Consider the following 15,061-nt stretch of genomic DNA (forward strand, 5'->3'; position numbering starts at 1 on the left):
AGTCCCAACAAGGCTTCCTCCCAGCACACACGGATTCCCCAAATGGGCTGGGAAGGAGACAAGCAGGAGAGAGAAAGAAGGGTCCTCAGCAGTAGGTCCCTGAGGAGACAGGATCTCTCCCCACTTCCTAGGCCAAATCCCAAGAGTGTGAGGAAAGGATTTGTGAGAAAACTCAGATTAGCAGACCCAAGTAACGGAGGAATCCATAACCTGGACATCTGCAGATCCCTCAAAAATAAAGTACATTTATTTCCCACCCGAATATGGACCTGACATACCTACTTAGAACACTAAATTTGCTAAGTGCTTACTTAACCAGGCATTTGCCGTCAGCACTTGCATAAGATTCTCATATAATATCCAAAACAATCCTGTGAGGTAAGTATTAATCTCCTCAATTTACAGATTAGGAAGCAAAGTGGAGGTAACAAATCTATTAGTTGGACTTCTTGCTAAGCTTCATATGACCCCTACTACATATACCTTTATTCTGGCCTAGTGATATTTTGTATACTTGAATATTCTAGAAGTATAGCTTTATGTTTGTCCATCTGAGCCAAAAAAACTAAAAATAGTTTACCTGAATAAATATGCTTTCATCAAATCCTTTTCGCTTCCACAGTATCTCGATGTTTCTTCTGTGACGCAATTAACCTTTAAAAGATTATATTTAACGTTTAGAGTACACATCAAAAGGTCAAGTTTCTTGGTTAGGGAAACAGAAAGGAAAATTAAACATTACAGTTTGTCTCCAGATCAAATTTCTTTTTTACTTTTCTTTCTGATTTGTATGCTGTAATTGCTCACTTATTCAAGTGCTTGAGGTAACCCAGAGAAAGGAACTGTTCCTACACCTAAGAGTTATATTTAATTATACCTAAGATTTAATTCAATCTGATGAAGGAAGTAGAAGGTAACGAGGTAGGAAAGGAAGGAAACAATTAAGGCAGGACAAGAAAATCATGTGCAAAAGCCGGGAAGCACAGAAGTGAGTGTTAAGTTGGGACCACGAAAGCATCTCAGTAGCTGGAACACAGGTATGGCAGATATTGCTGGTTTCTAACCCCAAATCCATCCTACCCTTTTGCGTCACTAACAGAATTTCATTAAAAGCAAGTGCCCCATTAAAAGACTGTTCCAGACTCCCCCAACAGCTAAGGCTGGCTAGATGATGTTAGGAGAAGTCACTACTGGTTTGGGATGCGTAGAAGGATCTTAAAAGGGGGTTGACTGATACTCTTGCTCTTCCCACTTCTTCCTGACAAGATGGGTAGGCACCAGCAGTCATCATGGACCATAAGGCATCTTTAAAGAAGAAACCTTTGCTAAGGATGGTGCAACAGAAAGAATGAACCCGAGTCCCTGATGATGTTAGAGAAGCCACAACAGCCCTTGATAGCTTATAATCAGGACTCTATGTGAAAAACATAAGGCCAATCCTGGCAGCAACATGAAGATACAATGGAAGGCATGAAAGCACAAAGGCAAGGAAGCCGGTTAATAGAGTATCCCATCAGTACAGGTGAGGGATGACTGGGACCTCTAGTAAAGCAGAAAAGGACAGAAGAGATTCAAGCGACTTTTCACAAATACAGTAAGTAAAACTAGGGAGAAGACTGAGCGTGTAATATGCCACATGGGAGAGATGGGGGAAGGCAAGAGATAAAGAGGATGAAGAGGTTTTTAGACGGGGCAAGTGGGTAGCCACCGACATAACTTACCAAAACTAAGTCTGGAAGAAGCACAGTTAGTATTTTGTTTTGGATTTTGTTAAGTTAGGGTTTTTTTGTTTTTTTTTTAGATGAGGCTTTTTTGTTTTTGCTGTTCAAGTTAATTTTAACGGAGTTTGAGGAAGCAGAGTGACAAGTGGGAAAGCTACATTTGGTTTATAGAAAAAAGCTACTAAAAGAGAACTGATACTCAGAAAAGATATGAGGAATAGAGAATTCGAATGAAAAGAGTACGGTCATAACCAAAAACTGAATTTTAGTGTATGCAGTTTTTTTTTTCATTTTTAAAAGTCAGAGCATAGGGGATGGTTGGTATTATGACGACAGATTTATCCATTCATCCATTCAACACACATTTGAACACCTACCATATGTTAGTCACTGTTCTTATCACTGGGAGTACAGTTAAGTTCCAAATTAAAATCTTTATCTTTAGAACTTACATTCTAAAAGTAGAGACGGACCATTAAAAAAAAAAAACGAATTAGTATGTCATGTTAAGGGCTATAAAGAAAAAAACACTATTAAGGGGATAATATGTGACAGAACATTTTAGATAAGTCATCAAAGAAGACCTCTCTGAGGAGGTGATGTTTGCACAAAGAACCGAAGTAATGGAGTGATGATGCATACAAATATACAGATATGTGGAAGAGATGAGTTCTAAGCAGAGGGGGAAATACCTGCAAAGGCCTTACGGAAATACACACCTAGAAGGTCCAAGTAAGAGAAAGATGACTAGCATGTGTCAGGAACAAGCTGAGCAAGGTGGAGGAACAGAAAATGAGATTAGAGGAATTAAGTGTCCAAAGAGGAGTTTCCATGTTAGCATAACTGTAATGGGAAGCCTTTCTGAGAGAGCAGCAATGTGATCTGACACGTCTGACTTACATGTGGAGAAGGGTTCAGTGAGACGAGAGTGAAAGGAGAAAGGCCAAATAGGAGGCTTGTGGTTTCCCAGAGGAGAAGTAAGGATGGTTTAGACAAGGGCAGGGGGGTAAAAGTGAAGGTACAGGAAGTGGTCAGATGTGCAAAGTTTTGATAGCAGAACTTGAAGGACTTAATGATGGATTGGTTAGGACAGAAAGGATGACAAAGGTTTTTTGTTTTAAAATCTACATTGATACAATAATATAGTCATACCAGCTTTCTTTTGGTTATTCTTTGCACGATATATATTTTTTCCCTCATTTGCTTTAAGGATTTCTAAAGCCTTTATTTTAAGATGCATTTCTAAACAGCTTACAATTAGGTTTGGTTATTGTTCCCAGCCTGACAATCTTCTTCTTAACTGGAACACTTAGTCCATTTATATTTTAGTGTTTTCTTCATCTACGTCTGCCTCCTGAAATCTTAACTTTTGAAGACAATCTCAAAATGCTACTTTTTGTGAAGCCTTTCCCAATACCATAATATGACCTTCCACCTTGAGGATCATGTAAGATTTCTCTCTTTTAAACCTCTACAGCATTTTATTTGTATCTCTTATTATAATGACCAAGTTCTGCTAGTTATTAAAATGGTCTGTGGGAATTCCCTGGCGGTCCGGTGGTTGGGACTCCTCACTTTCACTGCCAAGGGCCCAGGTTCAACCCTTGGTTGGGGAACTAAGATTCTTACAACCTGAGCAGCATGGCCAAAAAAAAAAAAGTCTGTGAATGTGTTTTATCGCCCCATTTTGGATATATACTCTCCAAAGAAAGAGACTGGGGTCTTAGCCATTTTGCTATCCAATAAAAGACTAAATATAGCAAGCTCGTTTCAATCTCATAAACAGTACTGAGTATCTACTATGCACCAGGGAGGGAGCTAGGTACTCAATATAGGTCTATCTCTTTCACCCAGTCTCCTTTGCACATAGCTTAGAGTCCTCAACTGAAAAAGCTTTACAAACTGTTAGTTCATAAAGGTAACCTGTGGGCATGAACCTTAATATTCTACTCTAGTTACTAGACACACAGTTACTAGTTACTAGTTTATTAGCTACTAGATAACAGCATGATTATCCTTTTTGAGTATCATACCAACCTAGCATTTTGTTTCTAAATTTCAATTTCGATTTTTATTCAAAGCTCTTTAAAGATGAGTGCCACTATCATTCCAGAGTATAAACAGTGGTTCAGAGTTAACTGAGACCTCTGTACAAAACAGAATTGACATTAAAAAAGAGGTTTTTGAGGTATATAACCATGATATAATAAGACATATATATTTGGTCTTTGCCCCTTGTTCCTAACACAGAGCTCCTAAAACCCTGTAATTTCCTGCATGATAGAGTGCCAGGAGTACCTTTTCTTCTAATATTTGGTCTTTAACCCGAAATATAAGAGCTTCTGAAACCCTTGGAATCTCTGGGAGTGATGAGAGTGTCTGTTTGCATGCTAATGAGATGACTGGTGGCTGGGGGCCCCTAGACAGCTTCAGGATGGGGGCTGGTTGCCAGCAAGACAAGGGAACGATCAGAGGGTGGGAACTTTCAGCCCCACCTCCCCACCTTAGGGCTGGAGATGGAGTTCATCACCAATGGCCAATGATTTGACCAATCATGCCTACATAACAGAACCTCCATAAAAACCCTAAACTACAGGGTGTGGAAAGCTTCCAGTGAACACACCCAAGTACAGGAGGATGACACACCCCAAACCGCACGGGGATAGAAACTCCTGCACTTGAGACTCTTCCAGATGTGGCCCCGCGCATCTCTTCCATTTGGCTGTTCCTGACATATCCTTTATAAGAAGTCAGTAATAGTAAGTCAAGTCTTTCCCTGAGTTCTGTGAGACATTATGGGCAATTATGGAACCTGAGGAGGGGGTTGTGAGAACCGCCATTTGCAGCCAAGTCCTACAGAAGTCGTAGGGAGCCCGGGGACCCACTCACTCCTTGTGACTGGCATTTGAAGCGAGGGGCAATCTCATAGGACTGGGCCCTTAACCTGCGGGGTCTGTGCTAACTCTGGGTTGTTAGTGTCAGAAGTGCTTCGTATGAAAAACTCACACATCTGGTGTCAGAAGTGTTCTGTGGTGAGAGTGAACAGTTTCCCTTTAAAAGTCACAGTTAACTTTTCTATGCTTCCTGCCCTGGGAACTCCAGCTGCAGGGACCGAGAGGGACAGTAGCCATCTCTCAAAGGAGGAAGGCTAATGAACTAAGAAAGAATAAATGTACACAGAAAGTCAGGGAGACACTAATCTGAAAGAATTCAATAAACACTGGGTTACTAATCATTCCGTTTTCTGAGGTACAAATTCTAAGTTTAAACTAAATGAAAGGCTCCTGTAGCTATCTAAACCATGATGCATGTGGAAATTTTCCATGATACTCCATGGCAAGTTCAAACACTTTTTGAGAAAAAAATTATGTAATTTCAAATTAGGTTGTTTTAACTTTTTTCTAAAAATAAATATGAGAACCCACCACATAAGCAATTATAAAGACTTAGAAGAATAGGAAAGAAAAAAAAAAAACACTTGAATTACTTCAATTTTGGTACCTCAGTTTGTGTTAACAGAAAAAATTTAATAGCTAAATTATGGACATCTATTATATTTGTCAGGCAAAAAAAAAAAAAAAACTTAAACAGAAGATTGAAAAATTAAGTGACACCATGGCCCCAATAGAATGGTTTACAAAATAAAGTTCTAAGCTCCAGAATTTTAAGTAGCTTTTTTTCCCCTGTATTTATAATTTATACAATAATCTGGAATTATCTATACTTCTGTTTATTCTTATGAAAAAAAAGGTAGAAAAAATATTTTTCCAGTTTGGAAAAAGATGTGAAACAATGTAGTATTTTTAGATACTCAGTCTTAGGTCACACGGTTGTAAAATGTTTGTCACTAGTAATTTATTAACATAAGTATCTTTCTACCTTTGCGACTGAAATTCCATAGTCCTGGAGAGGTTTATCCGCCTCATTCAGTTCTTCAAGAAATATAGAGGTACTTGGAGAATCTAAAATAAGAAATGTTTTATGAATGTTTTATGACTTGCCCCTTAGGAAAGATGAATTTTTAAAATTAAAGCCCAAAGCTGCAAACTGAAAAAGAAATATATTAGTTTGCCCAACTAGTATGCAACAACAAATAAGCAAGTAACTAAACGAACCTAGTTACATATTTTTGTACCCTTATTTCCTATTGCCTCATTACTCTAATTTCTAATATTTTTATCATGACATAGTTTTACTTTGTAAGTGATCTTAAAAGCTTTCTAAACATAAATTGGATAAATAAATGTTTAATTTAAATGGCACATTTGGCATTACTTTTCCAAGTTTAATACTATATACACAACACACATGTACAAAATTTTCAAAATGATTTTAAAATACCATTTTCAAATCACAATTATAATAAGGGAGCCAACAAAAATATGAATTCACTTCATTTACTAATTCCAAGAATAGTATTTTTTAAGGCACAAAAAAACTTAAATGGAACCATGATAATGATAAGTTATGTTCAATAGTTATATTAATTAATTCAGTATAATTAATGGTACAGCTAAAGCAGAGTATTAAACTAAGGCATTACTAATACTATATTTAAAGTTTGAAAACACTTTTAAAATATTTACATGCTAAAAATATCAAAAAGTTTACTTTCAGAAATGATGAAATTCAGATATTATTAACAGCTAATTCTTATCTAGTATTTACTATGGACTAAGCACATGAGTAAAGTCACTTAATCCTCACAATAAATTTATAAAGCACACACTATTTCCTCATTATGGATGACAAAAAAGACACGTGGAGAGGCTAAGTGACTCAACCAAGGTCACACAGCAGGTCAAGTGGCAAAGTCAGGATTTAAACCCAGGCAGGCATATTATAGTAGCAGCGTTAAAGCACATATTATTAATCCTGATAATAAGTTCTCCCTAGCATATTGATTAAACAGCAATAGAAACATCACAAAAATCATATTAGAATATAAAAAATACTTACCAGCTTGACAAAAATAAGCTAAGGTAGCTTTTCCTGGTTGCAATGTACTGAAGAATTTCTGAGGACTCAGCTCTGGTAGAGAGTCTACTGCTGACATATAAAAAATGCACATCATGACAAAAGAGATGCCAACTCTAAGTGCATTGAAACTGAAAGACATCATCAGCTGTGGCTGCATATGGGCAGGAGAGTCAATTTTGTTCACCGCTGTGTTGTTGCCCAGGACAATACCTGGCAAGAGTAGGTGTTCAACAGAGTTTTTCTGAATGAATTCATTAAATAAATGAATGAAGTAAAATCTGCAAAAAGAATAATATAAGGCATTACTTCCATGTTTGATTTTGCTAATACTTTACTATTTCCTTCTAGTAAAAACATGAGCGGGGATGATATATAATGACATTGATTTAATAATACTATGAATTTTTGATACTTGCAAAAGATATCAAAGATATCTGGAAAATGCAATACCAAGTATGTTAAGTTTAATAGATACTTATTGGTGTATGCTAAGCTAATTGTCATTTTTAAGGATTCTAAAATTAATTTTCAAACATTATCCAATCCATTTTTTTTAAACTGGGTATTTTATCTTTCTCTACCTAGAGTAGATGTACAATTAATACTCAAATAGCAATTAAAACTACTAACGTGGGACTGACAGCCAAAATATATGTCTACTACGTTTACATTCTTTTTACTTTAAATCCCCTAGAAGATATCTATTAAAACTATTTAAGAACATTCCTTCTTAATATACATTTAGTAATTCCTAAGACTTAGATTTATTTAAACAGTTTAGAAATTCAAATATCTTTTTCAACTCATATTTTAATTCAATTCTATTTTCTGAACTCAGATTTGCTCTAGATATCATCCTCTCATCTTCTTTCATGCTGTACTTACTCCCATGCTGTCCTCTGTATCTGCTGTCAATTATCTTTGTCTTAAACTTTTGCTACTTTCAAATTTCTTTTGAACAATTTCTTCTTTCAGGAAGCTTTTCTACTGATGATATATATTATCTACATTTAAAAGAAGATAGTTAAGGAAAATTAGTTTTTATATTAAACATCGTACTTCTAGACGGTAGATATACCCACAGGTATAGGTGAGAATTTTGTTTTAATTTTAATTTCAGATAGAACCCTTATCTTTTAAACAAAAATCACTATGTCAAAACAGGAGACAGGAGAAAATAGCAAGAATTACTCATAAGGATAGGAGTGGAACTTTTCAGTAAAGAATGAAATGATTAAAGAATAAAAAATTTAGGAAAAAATCATACTAAATTAGACACCTACCATTTCAATGGTGATGAAATACCATTAACTCTTCAATTTAGCATTTCAGGGGTAATGAGAAAAAATTTACTCTTCAATTTATTGTACAATAGAATTGATAAGCTGAAACTCCATATACTCTGGTCTTTCGATATTATCAATAAGCATATAATAACTCTCCATAAGGAACAGGTATTCCTAAAACAGAAGCTAATTACTCATTGATTACTTCCTAATAATTCTTTTCACTAGAACTAGTTTATATCAAGCAGTGAACAAATTTGCCATCAACTTTTAATAATGAGCCAAGAGTTCAAAAACTCAAGGAGAATGAGGAGTGAGGACTGAGAGCGGTATATAAAAAGTAATTTCAATAATATAATTAAGAGGTATCCTTGACATTAAAATATTATACATTAAAGCCATTTTAAACCAGCATATTTTAAAGCCACTTTATATTAATGAAAATGGTATAAAATGAGTCATCCAATATTTTCCTTATATTCTGAGGGAGGGACGCATGCATCCTGAGGCTGAAAGAATATAACATTTGTTACTATATGAAATAACTCCAACCTAATTAAAAGGTTAAACATTTAAGTAAAAGCACAAATGAGAGATCCAAGTATAAATATCTTTTTTCCTGGCCCTGTGGTTACAATTCAGTCATTTAAACACTAAATTGGATACTAAAGTTAACACACTCTTTTCACCTAGAAATGTATTTGGTAGAACCAAAGGTCTAACCACACACATTCAATGCTTGAATACTTCCCCACATCCACCTCATTGGACAGATTAGATTATCCATATGAACGTACTATGCATTTCGCCAATTAGAGATGTGGGTGATTATTCAGAGATAGGTACTCAGTAGTAACCTTTGCAGTTTGCTCCATCTTTTGGTAAGTTTGATTATTTAAAAAATTACTTAAAGCAGAGAATACTGCGTGGGTCAGCTAGAAACACAGCTTACATGGTCATAAGATACACACTGAATAATGATTTAACCAGATCCATAACAACCAGAGTTGAGTGGATGGGGAGACAGAAAGTAAGGGAGCATACAGTCAGGGTGGGAAAAGGGATGAAAGAGAGCTAAATCTTCATTTTTCACGAGACCAAAAGCCAAGTTTATTGGAAATGGAAAGATCAACACCAAAAGAAACTGTGAGCGGTTCAAAGTAATTGCCTCTAAGGAACAAGAAATTGGAGGGGGTAAGATACCAAGGGGAATTTTGAAGCCTTCTAGAACTGACTCTTTTAAACAGTGTACCTTTTCACTTTGACTTAAGAAGAAAAATTATTACTTGTATGTAATCAAATCTTCCATAGCTACTACTCATATTAATCCAATCTACCCCTGTGGTGTCACAAAAAAGTGTTCATTTCACATGCATGGTAATTGAAACGCTTTTTCCCAGAGACATGGTCTCCTCATAAAAATAACTTTAAACAAAGAGAAGGCAAGTGTGGATGGGAAATAGTGAAGAAAGAGAACACCTAGCAAGAACAGAGTTAAAAACAAAGCTACAGAGGGTACTTGGTGACTTTTTTCTCTGGTAATTAGAAAATGGGATAGAAAACAACACTTAATGCTTCCAAATTTAAGTATCAGCACGAAGTGCTGAGTTCCTTGGGAGGAATGTGGCCTTGTTACCTTGGTGTGATGGTTCATCAGTATGGGGTAAACAGTTCCAGTTCTCCTGTCAGGTATACGTAAGATCACACTTAGCTTTCTGCACTTCCCACCACTACTGAAGTTTGAGGCCACCACGTTACTTACCCTGGCCAATAAAATGGGAGTCGAAGTGGCCTGTCTCAGGCAACAGTTTAACAGCTACTGTGTGATATGCCTGGCTTTCTTTTCTTCTGTCATAGTCACTGAAAACACTCAGATGGTGGCTGTTTGTCAGCATGGGTCCCAGATTAAGCGCAGCCCAGAGAACCCGCAGCTGGTATGCAATGAGCATATGATATAGGAAGAATTAAACTTTGCTGTCTTAAGCCACTGAGATTGGGAGGTTTTTATTGTAGCATAATCTAGTTTATCTTCACTGGTATACAAACTAGAAGTGAGGTGCTGCCTTAACAAGAACCCCACATACTGGCTCAGGCGCCAAGCAGCAGGAAAGCTGTTCTGGGAGTACTCAAGGAAACTCTCTTCAAAGAAACATAGAGACAAGACCTCAACAAATGATCCATGTTAAGGAGTAACAAAACATTTGATGAAACTGTTGCTACAGTAAGTTGGAGGTGACAAGTACCTAATGAATTTATGAGCATGTACCTAGGTTCATGTGGCTAAAGAACTTATTTATGGCCCTAAGAGAAGAGGCTGGAAGACAGAAATGAGTACTGTGTGATAGTTGCTGTTGATTGTGTTTAACGAAGTATTAAAAGAAAGGTACTCAAAGAAGCACCACCATCCAAAAGACTAGCTGTTCAAAACTTAAAACAATCCTTAAGCCCCCATGCTTGTAGGGTCCGGAAACAAGCTGACAAAACTGCTCAGCCATGGAAAGAAGCCATATTCTCCAAAGCCAACTTCAGGTGGGGACAAAGATAATAAAAATGGAAGGATCTCTTGCAGGGCAAAGCCAAGGACCATAGAGAACTATGCTCCAGGGCATGTGCTAGAATATGAACTGTATGTCACTGGTCCACAATAATGAGAAAAACACAGAAATTGCATATAAATGTTTAGAAGCTTTTATAGCAATTTCACACAGTAATTTTGTGTCTGTTGCATCTAATTATTTTTAAATTGGGCTAGTCATTTGATGTGTTTTTTCATTTCATTTTTCTTATAATTTAGAGCCCTAGCAATATCTGCCCAGCAAGATTCCAAAATTGCTACAGTCCAGAGTCTGATATATGTCTTCCATTCTTCTCCTCTCCAAATGGGAACACTTATTATAGTTATCTGTCCCTACACTACTCTACGTATTCAACAGGGTGACGGAGACAGATAATTTATAAAGATAGAGGCTACCAGAGATTATGGCTACTGGGCATTACTCAGAGATCCCAGACTTTGAGCTTGACACAGTGACTGGATGGGATTTAGGGGTTATCTCCACTGGGAAGAACCAATGATGAAGTACATGTAGGAAGGAGAATATCTATTGACAAATAGGGTAGACTGTCCAAATGTTTCTCGTTCTCTACACATGTTAAAATTCTACTCCCCACTTCCTTGAGTTAGGTACGGCCATGACTTGATTTGGCCAATGAAATGTGCAAAGTGACATATGTAACTTCTGGAAGCTTTTAAGAGTTAACATATATGTATCATGAAGCATGACACACTTTTTTCTCTGCTATGATGATTGAAAACACTCAAACCGAGGTCTTCTCTGTTAAACCAAGTCTCAGAAAGAGGACAACATGGGGCAAGGTTCCCAGCCTGCTCAGTGTTAACATAAAATAAACGTTACTTTAAATCTCTGAAGATTTAGGGTTGTTATTACACTATAACCCGACCTAGCCCTATTTGTTTCAGTTAACAGCTAAGAGGAGAGTGACTTGAACATAAATACATATCCTAGATTTTTAAAGCAGTATATTTCAAAGAATTCACAAGAAATTGACCCAATTTCACTTTAGAACGATTCTAAAAGGGAAGATGACTCTTTAAAATACAACTGTTACCGCAACCAGTGCCAATACGAAAAGAAAATGGAAGTCATAGGCAAATGTTTGCCTCTCCTACACACAGACACCTCCCAACTAAGTGCAGACTCTTAACCTTTGGGGCTGGAAGGAGCCCTCAGTTCTTCAGTATAATGCTCCTGATGGAACTAATCAGAGTTAGTAGGCAAGATGTAACTTTTGCCTGATCCCTAAACTCTAAACAAGTATGCATGCACAGGTCATTTAAAAGTTGGAAAAAATAGGTGACATTTAACTAAGGACAAATACAGGAGGATGACAGGCACTGTAAGAACGGATGAGTAAGGCTATAGTACAAAAAGGGCTAAAGCTTGCAAATAAAATGTTAAAGGCAACAAAAGTTTGTTTTGCTCAGCACCAGAATTCTGAGGAAACTCCCAAGGGCAATGATGAGGAAGTACTTCAAGAGAAAAACACTGATCATCTTGCTAGTGAGAGGAGGGGGCAAAGATTTGCCTTTCTGCGCAGGTGGAGCAACTGGTGGCCCTCTTCAGCTAGAGCAATCACACTTTGGGATTGGGTCCTATATATAATAACGCTTGGCAAATGGTTCTGCTTTTAAATGTTTGAAAGACCATTGTGCTAGAGTAATCTGCTCTCTCAAAACAACAATATTCAACCATTGTGCATTTGGACATATTTCCAATTTTAGGTTACCCAGGAGCAAGCTTTTCTAGAAGACCCTTGGTTAGTTTCCCCTTCAAAGGCTTAAATTTCCCTTACAATTAAACATAAAACTAATGGTTTCCCCTCTCAAGAAAGAGAGGAAATTAACAACTGTAAACATTAAACAAATTACACCAAGATCTACAGGCATCATTCTCTGGGAAAAGCCACATTTCATATTCTGCAACAAATGGGGCATATAATGCTTACAAAGTTCCTGTAGGAACGTTCTGTCAAAAATTAGCTTGCTTACAGTTTAATGCTGCTTTTAGAGAACAGAACCTGCTCACTGAACCAGCCTCAAATAAAATGTTGATTAGATCTCATCACAGTTTACCACTTAAGACCCAAAGGAGGCAATAAAAGGAGTCAACATCTCTCCACTTAAGAGTTCCCTCAAGGGAGTAGGGCAAAATCTTCTACCTGCACCCCCCATATATATGCCCCCAAAAAAGGAAGGAAAAAAAAAGTGGCTATTCCGATTTGCTATGACACTGGAATAAAAAGTCTCACAAGCAAAGATGTAAAACTAGTATGGGTGCTATCCAAATGTTGTTTCCTCTCACTTTGAGTAGAGAATACAGGAAAAAAAGAAAAACCCCTTCATGGTGAAAATCTATTCGTGACCTGATTCATTGATTATAGAAGATACAAAAATAGGCCATGCCAGAGAATAAGAGGCTTTCCTGATTTTGACAAGTGCCTAAAAGCACATAACTCTGAGTTCGTGCTTAATTTATGGGCTTAAGCACATAACTGCAATCAGTTACCTCACTGGGGCCAGGAGCACTCTGTCCCCTTTCAAATAGAACTGTGTACTTCCCTAACCACATTCCCTATGAATCCATGAGGCAAATGTCTTCAATTCCAATAAAGTTGAGATCCTTCTTTAGAGCGCTGATGTTCGATTAGGACTGTTAACTTCTTACAGCAAGTTGTACCCTACTGTAGGCTGCACAGCACAACCTGCTCAGCTGAATGTTTCATCAGAGGGATCTCCACATAACAGTGCCAGGCCTAAACATCTATCACAGTTTGTCAGCACACCTATAAAGAATCCAAAACACACCAGCATCTGGTGCCTGGGTAAACTACTGTCCCACAATCTGGAGCACACGAGACTTTTACCTTCCCTGTGGATCACTTAGCTAGGAAAGAAAGTAGCAACACTCTTCTTAGAATGATGAGTTACGAAAGGCCGAGTATTAGCTGCACCAGTAAATGTAGCACTGTCTTTCACAGGGATACTTATTTAGCGATATGCCACCCATCCAAAGGGGAACACAAATTATTCCCTCACCATTTTGCACTACTTTGCTCATTTTATTACCAAACACCCCCCAAAAAAGTCAACAAATATTATCTCAGTCCAATATACGTGGGAAGATCTATTTATTCCTCATTTATTTACAGCAGTAACATAATATAGCACGTGTTTTGTATATCTCTGAGCCCTAGAAATAGCGCCACCATCCACCACACAGGGGACTAAGGCTTGAAGGAATACATGTGGAATTTAAGAAGCACAGACTATTCTACCTTTTCCTCTCTAGACATTCATCAAAGACTTAAAATTCTGATTCTGCCGTTTTGCCTAAACTTATGCCCGCAGCATCTTTCCAAATTCTAAGTTTCAAAGACCCACCTTCCCCCCACTCTGAGACGGCTTCCATATCCATCCCACTCTAAATTCCACTCTTCCTTCTGGGACATATCCCGAGGGAGGGAGGTTCTTTTACTTAGAGCTCCGTTCAGCCTTCGCCTCATTCTTTGCCCTCTCCCCACAGAAGGGCTCCCGTTTTACTAGCCGCTCACGCTAGGGAAAAAGAAGAAAGCAAAACGTGCCTTAGAAGGATCCAGGTGAGGCCCCTTCTAAGCCAAACTCCAGAGCTGGTCAGTGCTGTCCTTAATGGGGGAGAGCCGCCAGGTCTGAATCCCTGCAGGCATCCCTGCCGTCAGAAACCACAGCCCTCGCCCGCAGGACCCGCGCTGCCACCTACCTATCGAGACCTGAGGACAAGACCTGCGGGCTGGGACCCGGACGGCTGACCGACAGTTCCCGCCACAAGAAGGATGAGAGGCAGAAGGCGGGCCCATGCCTCGCTTGCCGGGCATCCGCGAACCGCTCCCCCTACCTGCGGGTTCGCAGCGATCCCAACCCTCCGCGCCAGTAGCCTCCACCGCTCAGTGGAGTCAGCCTGCTGGGCAAAAAACAACCGCGAGGCTCCTCCCGGTCCTCGTGGGTCTTACGTGCGGCCTTCCCAGCCAATGGGAAGCGCAGGGGGCGGAGCGACAGCCGCCCCGGTGACAGGCGACAACCGAGCCCGCCCGCAGGCGCGAGCTGGCAGTGCAGTTGCTGGGCCAATCGGCAGCATGGGTGGGGAGTGAAGGGGAGGAGCAAGAGGGGAAAGCTGGCACCCAATCAGAGCTTGGCGTCCTGGAGCGACAGGTCCAGCGGCCTGTGGCCTTCCGAGCGCGGCGCGCAGGGGGCGAGCCCGCTTGGGCCAATCGGCGGGAGCCCACGGTGCGGAGCGAGCGCCTCAAATGCTCGGGTTTCTCAGCTGATTGTCTCCAGCCGAGAGTTGTTTTTTGCAGCTACCGAGCCGAGCCGCAGCAGGAGGAGCCGAGACCCCCCGGGCGGGGGGCGGGGAGAGGAGGCGGGGTCCCAGGAGCCGCGGCTGCTCTCCGCGGGGCTCCGGGTCCTGTCACGGCGCTTCCTGGGGTTGGAGGTTGGGGTGGGTGGGGGGTCAGGGAGAC

General features: G+C 39.3%; 1 protein-coding gene across 3 annotated transcripts in view; it reads right to left on the reverse strand.

The window, feature by feature from the left end:
• Nucleotides 1–14,497, reverse strand: part of TXNDC16 (thioredoxin domain containing 16) — a 114,195-nt gene extending 99,698 nt beyond the window's left edge. For 2 of the 3 annotated variants that reach the window (XM_036839773.1, XM_036839793.1), the window contains exons 1-5: nucleotides 14,305–14,469; nucleotides 7,587–7,705; nucleotides 6,681–6,979; nucleotides 5,601–5,683; nucleotides 581–654 (exon numbers count right to left, since the gene is read on the reverse strand). In XM_036839773.1, coding sequence (XP_036695668.1) covers nucleotides 581–654; nucleotides 5,601–5,683; nucleotides 6,681–6,858 — 335 coding nt within the window. In that variant the 5' untranslated portion in view covers nucleotides 6,859–6,979; nucleotides 7,587–7,705; nucleotides 14,305–14,469. Of the gene's footprint in view, nucleotides 1–580; nucleotides 655–5,600; nucleotides 5,684–6,680; nucleotides 6,980–7,586; nucleotides 7,706–14,304 lie in introns of all 3 variants that reach the window. The other variant, XM_036839783.1, reaches the window with a different exon arrangement.
• Between the last annotated feature and the right edge of the window lie 564 nt (nucleotides 14,498–15,061).

The sequence above is a fragment of the Balaenoptera musculus genome, chromosome 2 (genome assembly GCF_009873245.2).
Source record: "Balaenoptera musculus isolate JJ_BM4_2016_0621 chromosome 2, mBalMus1.pri.v3, whole genome shotgun sequence".
Classification (NCBI taxonomy): Eukaryota; Metazoa; Chordata; class Mammalia; order Artiodactyla; family Balaenopteridae; genus Balaenoptera; species Balaenoptera musculus.